This window comes from Mauremys mutica, chromosome 25 (genome assembly GCF_020497125.1).
Source record: "Mauremys mutica isolate MM-2020 ecotype Southern chromosome 25, ASM2049712v1, whole genome shotgun sequence".
NCBI lineage: Eukaryota > Metazoa > Chordata > Testudines > Geoemydidae > Mauremys > Mauremys mutica.
Window position 1 is genome coordinate 15,093,475 of NC_059096.1, and position 15,475 is coordinate 15,108,949.

Sequence of the window (15,475 nt, forward strand, 5' to 3'; positions counted from 1 at the left end):
TGAATTGGACCAACTTCTGTTGGTGAAAGAGACAAGCTGAAGAAGAGCTCTGTGTAGCTCGAAAGCCCCTCTCTCACCAACAGAAGTTATTACCTCAACCACCTTCTCTCTCCAATATACTGGGACCAACACAGCCACAACAACTCTGGCTATAGATATCACTTCTCAGAAAGAAGGGATTTTGGTCTTCTGTAATATTACCTCTAATAGAACATCATTAATTTGTCCTGATGACTGGAAGATGTATTGTGCATTATTGACTTTTGTAAAACAGCAAGTGAGCAAAAAATACAATTTTAAAACCAAGGAGAATGCATCACAAAATATACTTTGTTCAGTTAAGTGTATAGAATTTGATACTAAATAAATTCAGTATTTTTTTAAAAGTAACAAAGTTTTAATAATACGAGACCTCACTATAGCACTCCTCAATTCTCCAAAAACTATAGTGCAGTAAATTATGAGGTTTACAGACTAGCAAAGTACAAATTAGTGAGTTTCTATTGTATTATGGAAAACAGCTATACAAGGGCTATTTTGACTAAGTTGATGGGCACATTAGACTGCTAATAGACGGAATTGTTGCAACCTTCTGATTTAATATACTTTGGACTTTTCATCAGTTTGGCTGAAATTTGAGTGCATGACAACAGGGAGGGCCTGTTTAATACCATATCTTTCAGTGTGATGATATATTAATGGCAGCTCTTGATAAGTGTATCTGAAAAATTAACAGAGATCTACAGGAGAGTGACTGAACTGACATATTTCAGCCACAGCTTGGAGAGACTTAGAGGAAAAACTGACCTGCAGAGCACGGGCCAACCTCATGCTGGTGGAAGAACTGTCCACCATTAGTGTGCAAGAACCGGGTGGCAGAAGTAAAAGCTGCTTGGGGAAAACTTTATGCTGGCACAATCTTCTCATCCATACAAATAGATTTCTGCTTTTGGTGAAAAACTCTTTTTGGTGTTGGTCACCTGAATGGATACCACCACTGGATAATTTGCAGCTGTTACACCAGTATTGAATGAGTCCTGGAGCTTATGAACCTCCAGATATTTTTATGGGAAATCATCCAATAAACAGTTCAGGAAGTCATCTAAAGAAAGTTAAAGGCAGAAGAAATCAAGCTGCATTTAGGAGATTTGTGCAGTGTTAAGGTGCAGCTGGCCTTGTTAAGAAGGTCTGAGTTTAGCAGCAAATTTGAAACTGCCTGGGAATATTTGAAATAGAATCTTGCAGTAGATAACTGTATCTTAGCATGTCCCATTGCCTTTACTAATTATGATTGAAGGTAGGGTCACTTCTGAGGGACAGATTTATCCTTTTTATGAGGATAGCTTTTAAAATACTAGTCTGTAGTTTTGTTGTGAGACAATAGAAGGTACCATAGATTGACAGGTCAGCTTTCCTAGAATCATCTTTGATCAGTGAAGGAAGCAAAGTGATGTGAAGAAGACAAAAGCATTTATTCTTCTTGAGCATTGACTTATGCAAGTAGTTATTAAGGTTAGTTAATTAGCCCAAAAGGACGACTAGTGTGCTAAAGTAAACCAAGTGCAAGCTGTCCTGCGTAACCTTTAGTTGAAGCTGAAAATTATTTTTTTTTAAAAAGCTCTCCCATTTTCTGGAATATTTTCCCTTAATTGTGCAGTCTCTTCAAGGAAAAGGCAGCAGTGATAGTTACCTTCCAAAGAAATAATGAAGGTGGAGTAGAGAAGACATTTTAGAACTGAGATCGACTTTTTATTATCTAATTCTATAAAGCAGAGAGATTCCAATAGGAAAAAAGAAGATATAGTTAAGGTGAATCACCTTCTGCCTGTTGCCAGAATGTATAGGAGACCGAGATTAAATAAAGCACTTGCAGACTTGATTTCTTATTTCATACTTTCTTTGGATCATTTTTCTTCTCAACTAAAACTTGAGTATGACAGAGGCTGGGAACTTGTATTTCCCATTTGACTTTATTGCTGGGGAAAACAAGACCCCACAACATCCTTAGTGATAAATATACCAAACCTCTATAGTCACTGGAGTTTGATGTGCTTGGCAATATCTGGCAGCAGTGATCCGATACAGATGTGTGAGAGGGAGAAATTCGTAAGACCATAACTTTAGTTTACATTTTCCATAGCATATTACCTGTCAAGAGTAAATTTCCTTTGGGAATAGTCATTGCTTTTAAATAATTTAAAATGGCAGTTTCCTTATTTCTAAAACTGCTCAGTGGACATTACTTTATCCGTATTAAATAGATCTTCCATCCCTACATCTCCTTCTGTTCCCAAGATATAAAGACACTGTCTTGTATTCCAGGAAGGAACTCAGGATTATTGCGAATCAGGGACAATAGGTAAGTGTATTGATCCCTACCCAATACATTTTGGACCTGCCACCAAGTTGTCGACATTAAAAGTATAAAGGGAAAGTCCTGTTTGTTAATGGAGGGACATATTTGAGTTCTCCAGCTTCACAACCAAGTTCAAAACACCAGGAATTCTCTATCTGGAATTTTTCAGTTTTTCAGATTTTGAATTGTGCATTAAATTGTGAAATACATATTCCTGTGACTGCCAAGACCCATTGGCTGGTTTAATTCTCTACATTTTTAACCAGAATATCTGGGAAATAACACTTTTTTTTTGTTTAAAATAAGGTTAACATTTGAAAATAAGATGATGTAATGGATGTTTTAAAGAGTATAACCCCATCCTCAGAGTAGTAAATTCCTCTGAGGAAAAACTTGAGAAGACTTATTATGGCAACTGATATTCATACAGAAGGGGAAAAATGACTCAAATAAATTAAGACTTTTTGAGTACATTCAAAGAGCAGTTAAAGTGTTAATTTTGCTTTGTACCATGGAAAGTTACTGTAATTTTTAATGGAGATTTCTAAATGAGGGGAGAGCTGTTGGGTGCAGCAAACAAAAGTTAATGGTTACGTGTGAACTGTCCCACCTCTGAAGCTGTAGAAATCCTGATGCAGCCTTTTATTAAAGGTTCAAATTCAAAAAGAAAGGGTTAGATGAAAGGAAAACTTTGGTAGCTAGCTGCTGACTTAGTGATATAGAAAAGAACCCCTCACAGTTAATCCCTCAACTCAAATGTATGCCATTAGGCATCTAGGGAGGGCGGGCACCAAAGCCCTTGTGTTTTATGGGGATGGCAGATTTCTCCCTTTGTGATGCTACATCAGTCACCTTTGAATTAAACCAGCTCTGTGTGGCTTGGAATGATGCACTCGGCACTCATATATTCTATATTTACATTAATGTTCTCCTTTCTTAGAGCCCTATTCCTATTTGACTATGTCATACAATATTGATGACCATCAGTCAGACAGGGATCCTCCATCTTCTGAATAGCGTATGATACACTACAGCTTTTTCAAAACTCCAGGACCTGTAACAGTCTCTTAAATCTTACAGCTTCTGGCTTTTTTTTTTTTTTTTTTAAATCATCCTCTCATTTGACTCCAGGAACTTTTAAGTTCTGTAACATAGCATTGATCAAATGTTTTCTGAACTTGCATATCTATATCCACTAGTCAGTTTTCCATCGCTACTGTGCCAAGTAAGAGGAGAAGCACCATTGCACCGCCCAGCAGAAAGGAAAGTGCTCCCCGTGTAGTGCCCTAAATGCACAGGATAGTTGAGTATTCCATGGCAAGTCTTGTCTTCAAATGTGAGGGCCCTAGAATGCTCACACGTGTGAGGATTGCAGATTTACTTTCAATAGAATGCAACTCAGGCAACAGTATGATCCAACTAGAGAACCTATCCCTTCCAGGCTACTGTCCTCATCTCTCTGCCAACTGCTATTCAATACTTTTTAGTATATTAGAGCAGATTCTGGTTTTCTGAACCTTCTACGTGAGTTTGTTCTGTATTGTATACGCTTCTGGGAGAGACTATATGGTCTGTCATATATTGTGCAGACATTTAGAGAGTCTGTATTTGATTTCATAAAAATGATTATAACATTGCACTTGTTTTTTACACTCATCTAGCAAGACAAGTGTGTTTGCATCAACTTGTGTGTTAGACGGACACAGACGTGGATTCTTGTTTCATCTTTGTCTCCCTTCGTATTTCATTTTCAATTTTTGAAAATAACTCCTAAACCTAAGGGGATACCTGTAACCCTGTGACGCTGAAAAATATTGCCCTTCGCTGATACTAGCATTCACAAAGCAACAAACTCCAGAGGTGGCATAGACTAAGATACAGTTCTGTAATATGCCCAGAGCAGTGGGGATCCAGTTCTGCTAAATAACTTCCCAAGTTATATATGGAATAAATGCAGAGACACAAAGGGAAGAGCATCACTGCACTGAGAGAACTAACAAAATAGCCTTCCAAAATGTGCCTTTCTTCATAAAAACACCTACAGCCTCATATTTCAGTTGGGTCTAAGATACTTGTTTCATTTTGAGAGCAGACAATTACAGCTTTAGTGTTGCCAGAGTCTCTGCTTTATAACACCAAGTAGCTTCAGGATATTCTCTTCACTTTGTGAAGTCCCCTGTACTTGAGTTCTGTCTGAAGGCAGATACATGCTAAAGAACATGAGTAAACTTTTCTCCTCTCTCCCTACAACTGAGATCTGTGCATGATTTTATTTCAGATTAGCCGTCTCCTTCTGTCCAAAGAGTTCTGAGCTGAAAATAAATACTCAGCAGACTCAACTGTCTTTGTACCCTAATAAAATAAGTACCAGATTAAATGGTGTAAAGTGAACTTCAGCCTGGAATGCTTTGGTTACTTAATGGGTCAGAATTCTGGCTTTATTTTTCGTTCTTACATGCTCTACTGAGCAGCTGTTTGTCTTGACTGAGTCTTCCTTGCGTGCCTGTGATGGGCATATCTCCAGAGTCTTGTATGTAGCATAAATTTAAAATCATCCAGGAATGTAGCCTATTTGAGCTAGTTAGAGAAGTCTGTGGGCATATTTTGTAGGAGGGTTGTAAGTTAGTTGCTTTAAATGCCAGCATCTCATGGCATCATAAGACACCCTCCTTTACCGATCTTCTTTCTGTGCACCAGATTACTGTGCTAACTCTAGAGCTCTAGAAACCCTGTTCTGAAAGCCCCATTGAAATCAATGGAAGTTTTGCCATTGACTTCCATGGGCACAGGATCAAGACCTAAGTCACAGATGAAAATATTCTCATACTCCATCTAAGCTGAGGCTGGTAGCGGTGGATGAAAACACTACTGATCCCGTGGGATGAAGCATTTCAGAGAGTTTTATGATGATCTCCTCAGTGCAATCTGAGTGTCTTATCTAGCTGAAGTGTCTACATTGTGGTAAGATTCATTTCAAGGTCTGGAGACTTGTGTGTTTCTTGATTGGCCAGTTTATGTGATTTTGTGAAAGTGATCTCTCAGTATAACCATTACTGCATTTTGATTAATAAAGTGGTGAATAATACTCTTGGTTTTCTGGTAACTTTCGTTCTGAAGTAGGTCAGTACATGTATTGCTACTTGGAAAGCATTGCTGCTTCCTAGGAAAGCCAATTCCTCAAGCCATGCCTTTTTTTATTTCCTGATCTCTAAATCCTCTTGTAGCGTAAAATTTTAATTTGGTTTAGTAAAGCTCATAACAGAAAAGTCTCTTATTAATCAGGATTTTAAAACGGAGTGATGTTCTTGTTGATGAGTTTAGGGACCTTACAATTAGATGAGCATTTGTTTAGGGATTTTAGATGGAAAAATTAAGGCAGATTGTTTATTGAATAGCTTTCTATGAAAGTTAAGACTTTGTGTGTTGAAAAATTTAAATTGGCATCCCATAATCACAGATTCCCCTAGATTTAGGCCTTGACGGTTTTGGTTGTGTCTATCCCAATTATGTGTTTGGGTAGGTGGGTGGTTTTATTAGTATTGTAATTCCGTTGACTGGTCCTTCGGTGTGTTCCATTGACACCACTGACATCCATTGGTGTGCTCATATGTGCTCCTTAGTTCAGTTCTGGACTTGGAAAGGAGGGGCTAATTGTTTATTCCGTGGCAGGACTTTGTATAAGACCACTCCACAAGTTGCTTTGCACTTACCAAACTACCTATGAACAAGGACTTTTGGATCTTGTGTCCATAGTAATTTGTTTTTACAGGTTTGCAAACTGGTCTTTTGTTTTTCCATGATTACTTGTATATGAAACTTGTTAGCAATTTAGCCAGATTTCTTGGCATTTTGGCTATTTCCAAACTTTTGTGCTTGAAAACGCATCTTTCAGAGAGCGAGAGACTAACTACCGGTACATAATATTCCTCATTTTACATCTTATTTGGTACAACCCTGAAAAATGATGGTGCAGTGCTGTGAGAGAGTTTAAAATGCTAAAGCTAGCAGTTAGATTATCCTTACATCCAGTGAATAAAGTAAATGTGCACTGTTGCTGAATTAAGTTGAAGATTAACCTGACCATTGTCTGTTGGTATTAAAGGAATTATGCCACTTGTCCTGTAGTCCGGTATTCACAGGTCATAGTTATCAAGAACATACTGTAAATGAATTTACCATTGCACTAATATTTACTTAGACTTTCTTACAGATTGAGAATAGTTGACACTACACAGAAGTTTTTATGTTGATAGCTAGAGCATCTGGAATACACTATGGCTTGGGACATGTTATGTAGAGTTTATGTAAAATCAGATAATTGTTTTTCTGGAGGTGGGGGATAGCACAGAAATCTTTGGGGCACTGTTGGTTTGGCTCTTGAAAATGGTGTAATTCCTGTTTACCCAAATCACAGTTAAAGATCCAACTCGGTTGTCTGTCATTCCCTCCCTTTACCGAGTCTGCAGTATATCAGTATAGTAAGTGATACTGCACTTCCTAGTGCTTTGCACTGCATTTCTCACTTCACAATCGAAAGGGGTGGGGGGGAGAGAAGAGCATCATTGAAGAAAGCATTACTTGTCTGGTTAAACTGTGTGTGTAATGAAAACAAGATTGCACTGTGGGCAACACCACCATATTTGAGCCTGTGACTCTAGTCAGCCTGCTGGACGGGTCAAAGGTGGGTGTTTAAAGCCACATCTGAAGGACGAGAGTGGGTTTCTGGGAGTTCGGAGTTTGCACCCTCCACTTACTCATACAAAGGGAAAAGGTGTAATTCATTTTTATTGTAAAAAGCTGGGTCATTTTTTCCCCAAATGGATGAAAAATCCAGAAACTTGGCATCGAACCCCAGTTAAATTGTTTTGCCAGCTGTTGGTGACTTTTAACTGATGAGCAGTTTTAATCAGCATGAAAAAAGCTGATACCATTGCTTAGCCTGTTCTTCCTCTAGAAAGAAATTTACTATTCGTTATTTAACACATTACCTTCCCCCAAACCCTAAGCCCTTTGCATCCTGGTCAAAGTAGTGGTTATTTCAGGTGGGATCATTGTGCTGTGTGTGTATGTACGTGCATTCCCTTCCTCTTACCCCTGAAACTGAACCTTTTAGCTTTGATGGATCAGCTCCTTAGTCAATACAATCGTTTGCAGATATACTGAGAGCTTGTGTAGTAATGCTTGCTTTTATTTTTTCTCTTTTCCACTCTTGTTATATTTTTACTTTCTTTTTTCTTTGTGATGTGACATTTTCAGCTGATGTGTTGAAAACAAATCCTTCTAATTTTGGAGTCCAGATCACAAGAGTGAGTTTCCTTCTACTAGTGTCTGTAGCTGTATTTCTCTTTCTTTTCTTTTTTTTATTTTGTGTGTGTGCGCGTGTCCTCCCTTCTGATTTTGATAAAGCTCAATCACATTTAGTAAATATTATTAGGTAAGAGAATTCCCCGTCTTGTCAATCTTCATCTTTTTCACAAAGCAATGTTCACTTTACATTGGGTCAAATCAGTTCCTCAAACTTGATCCGTTTGATAGATTTTCAGATCCTAGCATGTGATGAATATCTCTGCAGTTCTGTTCTAATCAAGAATCAGCCTTTGGTAAAGGTTATATTTTGAAGTAAACAATTGTTAAATTATAGGCTAAGGTTTTTCAAAAGTGACTACTGATTTTTGAATGCCCCAATTTTTAGAAGCTCAATGTGACACACCTTACAGGGATCTGTTTTTCAGAGGAAGTGCTCAGTGCTTTGTTACCAAAAAACAGGCAGCCAAAATCACTAGTCCCTTCTGAAAATCTTAGCCAGAGCTGCTTGTTGGTTTTCTCTGTGGATCAGGACAGCACTCTTAAACTAATTGTGTATTTTTGCAAGTTAATCAGTGGAAAAAGCGTTTTTCCCCTAAGGTTTAAGACTGAGATTTTTCAAAGCTGCCCAGTGGATTTGAACACCCAACCTATTAAAGTTTAATGGGCTTTGGGGATCAAGCTCTCCTAGGGGCTTTGAAAATTGCTTCCTAGGTCAAGAAAATGCTAAACTACTTGGACCTAGCTCTGTTTTCCCCATTCCACCCCAAGCTTCCAGTCCGTGCCTCTCTGGTATCCAGTGCCACTTCTGTTTCTTTTTTTCAGTGGACTTACTAAGAAACTGGCAAAGCCAGGCTGCATTCTTGCTAATATTGGAAATTTTTCCACACTGTCCAAACACGACATACAGGAAAATGAGTTACTGCTCATGGTAAAAGGTATCTTCCATTTTGTTGATTAAACAATCACTTTCATAATGAGTTCAGTTCTAGTTACACCCCGCCTCCCCAACTGTAATTTGTACATTGCTTTTCGAGATATGTACCTGGATAATTTTTCTGCACTAGCTAATCTCTTTTCATTCTTTGGCGCATACTATCAAGACTTCTGTCATGCACTGTCAAGTATATTTGCACCCTGCAAGAACAGCAGAATCAAGTCATTTTTTTCCTTCCAGAATTTGCTTGTTGCTTTGAAATCAGCTTTATTGTACATGCTAAAGAAAATGTATCAACACTGATTGGAACTGCAGATATTAGATATGAAGTAGTAGCCAAAAGTGATCAACAGTTGTCTTTCCATTTAACTGTTGGGAGGATGGCAATGTGTTCTGTTTGGCTTGTGGACTAAGATGCTGTCACTCCATCTTAGCTCAGTAAATTTGTACTGGTTGGGTGGGTCGGGTGGGATGACGACACTTTCCAGTGTTACAACAGAGAAACTCTTTAATGCACTGATTCACTTGCCATTTTCATCTGATCTCTCTCACTGTCTTTTGCCACAGAGGTTGAAAGATCTCAAGCAAAGGGAATTTGCTCGCAATGTCTCTTCAAGATCACGTAAAGATGAGAAGAAGCAAGAGAGAGCCCTCCGGCGTCTACACGAACTGGCTGAGCAGAGAAAGCAACTTGAATGGTGAGCGCTAGAGATCACAGCTAGACAGCACAGAAATGGGTTTCACTGAAATAAAAAGGTTACAAAAACTACTGCTTGTAACCTGTACATCATTCTTGCTGCTGTGCATCTGAGCCATTGCGAAGTGATTGATGTGTTTGCAAATAGCAAGGCTTGAGCCTCAGCCTTCTTGCCATTGACATTCAGATGAGTAAATGTAAGCACTATGCAAAACAGTTGTATTTGTCTTTCATACCAGCTGTAACCCACAGCTCTTCATAATGTTAAAGAATGCAAGACGTTGGGCAGTATTGAGTAAAAGTTACCTTGAAAAGGGTGAAAAGCCATTGTTTTAATATATTTACCATATACTTAATTATGCTAAGAACAGGCCTAGGGGGCATTAAAAATTAAGCATGGGCAGGAGAAAAATTATTTAAATTGAGGTATGACACCACCTATAATCTTCTGTGAATCTCTCTAATCAGCCTTCCCCTCTATTTTAAAACATTCCATAGTGCTCCTGGAAGCGGGCCCATGTTCAAAACGACCACTGTGGCTGTAGATGAAGAAGGTGGTGATGATGATAATGATTCAGCAGCTAACAGCAGTTCTTCCATCCAAACAACTTCTAGCCAGGCTACAGAAATAACCATGGACAGGGGAGTCGTTCTGAACACTGGACAAGTCAGCAGCACTGTTCTGTCAGGCCAAATACCAATCCAGGCAACACAGGCAATCAGTTTTGGCATTAAGAATAATTTGGGAACTCCACTGCAGAAGATAGGAGTGTCATTCTCCTTTGCCAAGAAGGCTCCAGTAAAGCTTGAGTCTATAGCGTCTGTTTTCAAGGACCATGTGGAGGAATCGAGTCCTGCAGATGGAACAAAAACTGAGGAGAGAGCCTCCTCCGATCAAGGGACTTTGCAGAAGACTGGTGAGGCCGAGACCACGAATAGTCCTGACAACAGAGTTGAAGATGATGACCAGCACGAAAAAGACAATGGATCTCTTGCCACTACATTATCTAAGTTAAAAAAGATGAGAAGAGAAGATGGACCAACGCCACTAGAGCCAGAGTATTATCATTATATTCCCCCAGCCCATTGTAAAGTAAAACCGAACTTTCAGTTCCTGCTTTTCATGAAGTCCACAGAGCAAATGGAAGCAGAAAATGCAAGCAAAAAAACGGTGCATGAAAGTATAAAGAGTAATTCTCCCAAACCCAAAGCTGGCAGGCACACAGAAAAGGCAGCTGAGTGCACTGTGCAGCAGAAGGAGCCACGTACAACTGAACTTACAGCTCAGAGAAGCAAAACAGAAGCAAAAGAAATTCCAGAAAATGCAAGTTTGCAAGAAAGCAAGCAGTCTGCAGAAAGCAATCCCCCAAAACAAGACACTACTAAAGAAGCCACTCAGCCTGTCCCGGGTTGTAAAGAAGTCATCGAGGGACCGAAGCATCCAATGGGACCCTTTTTCCCAGTTTTGAGTAAAGATGAAAGCACTACTTTGCAGTGGCCTTCAGAACTTCTGATATTCACCAGGGCAGAGCCATCTGTTTCATACAGTTGTAATCCCTTGTATTTTGATTTTAAGCTGTCACGTAACAAAGATGCTAAAGCGAAAGGAGCAGAAAAACCTAAAGACACATTAGGTCTTTCTAAGGAAAATATGCAGTCCACAGAATTTAGTGACGTAAGCAAAAGCAAGGAAAGAGGAAGCACAACTAACAGTTCTGCTGCAAAACCAGAAAATAAACTTGTCTCTGTCTGTGGTACCCAGAGCAAGCAGGAGTCCAGCTTGGCAAGCGTTAGCAAAGTGGAAGAAACAGATGACAGTAGTAAAACTCTAACCAGTAAAAAAGACAAGGCTGGGAAATCCCACAAACATAAAAAGAAAAAGAAGCACAAAAAGTCCAGCAAGCACAAACGTAAACACAAGGAAGAAGCTGAAGAGAAAAGCCGAAAAACTGACATGAGGGAGGAGAAACCCAAGAAACGGAAAAAACACAAACACAAAAAAAGCAAATTGTCTCTTCCTATTGAATCAGAGCGGGTGCTGAAACCTGACATGCCCGATGAGGGGAGCCATCTGCAGAAGAGAAAACACTGCTTTCAGGACCCTCAGCGGAAGGCACTCTCTGCGGAAGAGGGGACTAGTGGCAAAAAAGAGGACAGTGGTAACTCTTCCCAAGAGCACAGCAGCAAAAAACACAAGACTGACCTGCAGCTATCATCTGCCTCAAAGAAGCGGTGTTCTGCTCCTTCTTTTGGCAGGTCCAGCCATAGAAGCCGGCAGAGTAGTGGGGACTATGAAAGTGATGAAGGCTCTCTCCGAAAAGACTTCCGACAGAAATCTGTGTCACAGTACAGTGATGACTATGACTCTGGTAGCGACCACTCCAGAAGCCGTTCCAGATCAGGGCGAAGACATTCTTCTCGCAGGTCCTCTCGAAGGTCATACTCAACGAGTTCTGATGCCTCTTCAGACCACAGTAGGTATAGTCACAGGAGAAGTTATTCAGATGATAGCTATACTGACTACAGTGACAGATCAAGGTGTCATTCAAAGAGGTCTCATGACTCAGAGGATTCTGACTACAACAGCTCAAAACACAGATCAAAAAGGCACAAGTACTCCTCCTCGGAAGATGACTACAGTCTAAGTAGAAGCAGGTCTAGAAGTCGAAGCAGGAGCCGAACCCACGCTAGGGGAAGGTCAAGAACAAGAAGTCGGGGTAGAACACGGAGCAGCAGTTGCAGTCGCAGTCGAAGCAAGAGGAGAAGTCGAAGCGTAACTGGCCGCAGTTGGAAACGGAGTCGGAGCTACAGCAGAGATCGCAGCCGGAGCACAAGAAGCCATTCACAGAGATCTCTTTCAAGAAAGGGCTCTCGGGATCATGAGAGCCCTGAAGACAGGAGATCTGGGCGAAGAGACTTCATCAGATCCAAAATATATCGCTCGCAGTCTCCGCACTATTTCAGAGCAGGCCGAAGTGAAGGGGCTTTGAAAAAAGAGAGCAGAGGAGATGAAACAAAGGTAACTGGCTCTCTCCCTCAAAATAGCTGTAGTTCTGGCTTGGGAAAAGCTCCTGAAAGTGATTGTGGTCCAGAAGAAAAGAACTCGGTCACAGCAAAACTGCTGCTAGAAAAGGTTCAGTCCAGGAAGGTTGAAAAGAAGCCCATTGCTAATGATGAAATGTTAGCAGGGACAAACAAGGTTGGGATAAAACTTAAAGATCCTCCACAGGGGTACTTTGGCCCTAAGCTTCCCCCCTCATTAGGCAACAAACCAGTTCTACCTTTAATTGGGAAGCTCCCTACAATCCGAAAACCAAATGCCAAGAGGTATGAAGAGGCAGGAGTAGAGAGGGGTGAGGAACAGGAGCTGTCAGAGGCTGATGAAGTTCCCCAGGGTAGCACGGAGAGTCAGTTGGCAGTCCAGCCTCTGCTGGAGGAGGAGGTGGTGATGCTGCTGCAGGACAAACCACTGGAAGAACAGAAACCTGCTGAACCTGCTGTGGAAACACCACCAATTCCTCTTGAACCGCAGGCACTTCCTGAATGCTACAGTTCTGGAGAGCTGATTATGCCACACAGCTATCTCTCTGATCCCAATGATGGTGATGCCTTAGAACCCGTGGAGAGTGGTAACCCGCCTGTCCCTGTAGAAACCAGCATGATGCCTTTAGTTCCAGATGTTGAGCACTTTCCTGGTTACGTGACTCCGAGTGGGGAGCCAAGCATTGACGGGGAGCCAGAAGGAGCAGAAGATTCCTCCCTGGCACCACTTGAGAGCCAACCGATCACTTTCACGCCTGAAGAAATGGAGAAGTACAGTAAGCTTCAGCAAGCAGCTCAGCAGCACATTCAGCAACAGCTTCTAGCAAAGCAGGTCAAAACCTTTCCTGCTTCAGCAGCGCTGGCCCCAGCAGCACCTGCTCTGCAACCTATCCACATTCAGCAGCCAGCAGCTGCATCTGCAGCATCCATCACCACTGTGCAGCATGCCATTCTGCAGCACCATGCCGCTGCGGCTGCTGCAGCTATTGGCATTCACCCACACCCTCACCCCCAGCCTCTTGCTCAGGTTCATCATATACCCCAGCCACACTTGACACCCATTTCTTTGTCCCATTTAACCCATTCTATTATTCCAGGGCACCCTGCTACATTTCTAGCCAGCCACCCCATACATATCATTCCTGCGTCCGCGCTCCATCCAGGTCCCTTCACCTTTCATCCTGTTCACCATGCTGCTCTTTATCCAACGCTGCTTGCGCCTCGACCTGCTGCTGCTGCAGCTGCCACAGCTTTACACCTTCACCCTTTGCTGCACCCCATTTTCTCAGGTCAGGACTTACAGCACCCTCCCAGCCATGGCACATGAAGAGAAGGTAACTCAACCTCAGAGAATGGAGACTTGCACATTTCGAAAAGGGGGGTGAAGATGATCCAGCTGACAGGTGAGATCTGAGAATTTCCTTTCACTCTTAGCAGCCGAGGAAGTGGGTTCTGGCTTGAAGGCCATACCTGTGGTGCAGCAGTTCAGTTTTGTGCGTGTTGTGTGCATTTGTTTACTATTAGGGATTTTCTCACGTTTCCACATCTGAGAGAACATCTTTATGTAGCACCATCATGGCCCAGATGAATCATCTCAAATTCAGAGAGACAAGATGCTTTGTGAAGGGCTTTTTTTCCTGTATTCTTACATCTTTATTCATCTTCCTTCTGCTCTCTTGTAAATTACATAGAGTGTTTCCTACTCTGGCTAATGGATGTCTCGCTCAAATCCTTGTAATGAGGTCATCTAATTAAAATGGTCTACATGATTGAATCCTGGTTGTAATCAGTGATGCTGCATGCATGAAACATTTAATAACTGACAGCTGTGCCCTGCCAAGAGGACTTTGCTGGAAGGTCATGGCCACTCTTGGTTTTGCTGGGGCAGTGACCAGTTAGCAGACTTTGCAGAAGAGTTCTTGGTACCTGATGTCACATACCCCACTGTCTGACGTACGCAGCGAAGGTGGAAATAGGATTTAATTTTAAAGCTTTACTGAACAAAAGAGCTAACTATGTTCAAAGCTTGGGCACTTCTCCATCCTGCGTTAAAATTCTGCTCTCAGGTGAGGATTGTGCGCTGAAGCCTTTTGTGTGAAACAGAGAGGGGTTCTCAGATTGCTGGCTTGTGACTTTGGTCTAGGCTTTGACCACTGTACTCTTGAGAGAGATCTTTCATACTCCGATCTCCCGAAGTGTTGTAAAAAAGAGGAATTTGATTGAGAATGAAAGAAAAATCCCTTCCTGAGTTGAAGCAATATGGAGGACCGGAACCCAATAACAATCTGGAGAAATTAACCAGAATATGTAAAATGTATTCTTTTCTCTGTAATATTGATGTTTGTTTATTAATTTATAGGATTTTTTTAAATGTAAAGACTTGCACTGAACTCTGTAAACGTAAAAATGCTGCTTTTTGTAGCTCATATAAAAAAGGTTACATATTTGTAGTATACTGCAATAATATTTTTTACAGCCAGTTCTTTTAGTGGTACTTGTTCTGGTGGCTTTTGTGTAAATATGTTTGCTGTAGTTGAAATAAGACACTTGTAAAGGTTAAACTTACCGTTTCAGCTAGATACAAAATGACTAAGCATGTATATTTTATCAAGCTCATGTATTTTTGGAGTTTTTATGGACTATAAAATGTTAAAAAAAAAAAAAAAAAAGTCATTTAGCATTTTGCAGAAGAAAAATGTGAGATTTGGAATAAATGCGGTGCATTGAAGACACTGATGACTCTAACAGCTAATGAATTGTATCACGTTGGAAGGTGACGACTGCTGGATTTGTAAAATGCTGTACAGATGGAAGCAACATAGGTATATATTGCATGCTTGTGATCTGGAGCTCAGCTGCTAGCTTCAGAGGAATCTGATCCTGATGGCAGATTCAGGAGTGTCAGGAAATTGGGCTAAGTCCCATATAGAACAAAATGCCCCTGTTTATTCCTGGGTTTGAACCACTGACTTGCAGATGTCACCCTAGCCACTTGTCAGGCACAAGTCCACTATTCCAATGAGAAAAGAACCGTTAGCTTTAAAATGTGCCTTTTTATTTTGAGAGTGAGGTTTTTTGGTTGATCACTAATTCATTCAAACTCCTCCCGCCTGTGACATTTTTCTGAAGAGATTTGTTC

At 40.9% G+C, this 15,475-nt stretch overlaps 1 protein-coding gene across 3 annotated transcripts in view; it reads left to right on the forward strand.

The window, feature by feature from the left end:
• GPATCH8 (G-patch domain containing 8) overlaps positions 1–14,986 on the forward strand; it is a 97,690-nt gene extending 82,704 nt beyond the window's left edge. For all 3 annotated transcript variants that reach the window (XM_044999602.1, XM_044999603.1, XM_044999604.1), the window contains 2 exons: positions 9,165–9,295; positions 9,793–14,986. In XM_044999602.1, the coding sequence (XP_044855537.1) occupies positions 9,165–9,295; positions 9,793–13,663 (4,002 nt within the window). In that variant the 3' untranslated portion in view covers positions 13,664–14,986. The remainder of the gene's footprint in view (positions 1–9,164; positions 9,296–9,792) is intronic.
• Positions 14,987–15,475: the final 489 nt, after the last annotated feature.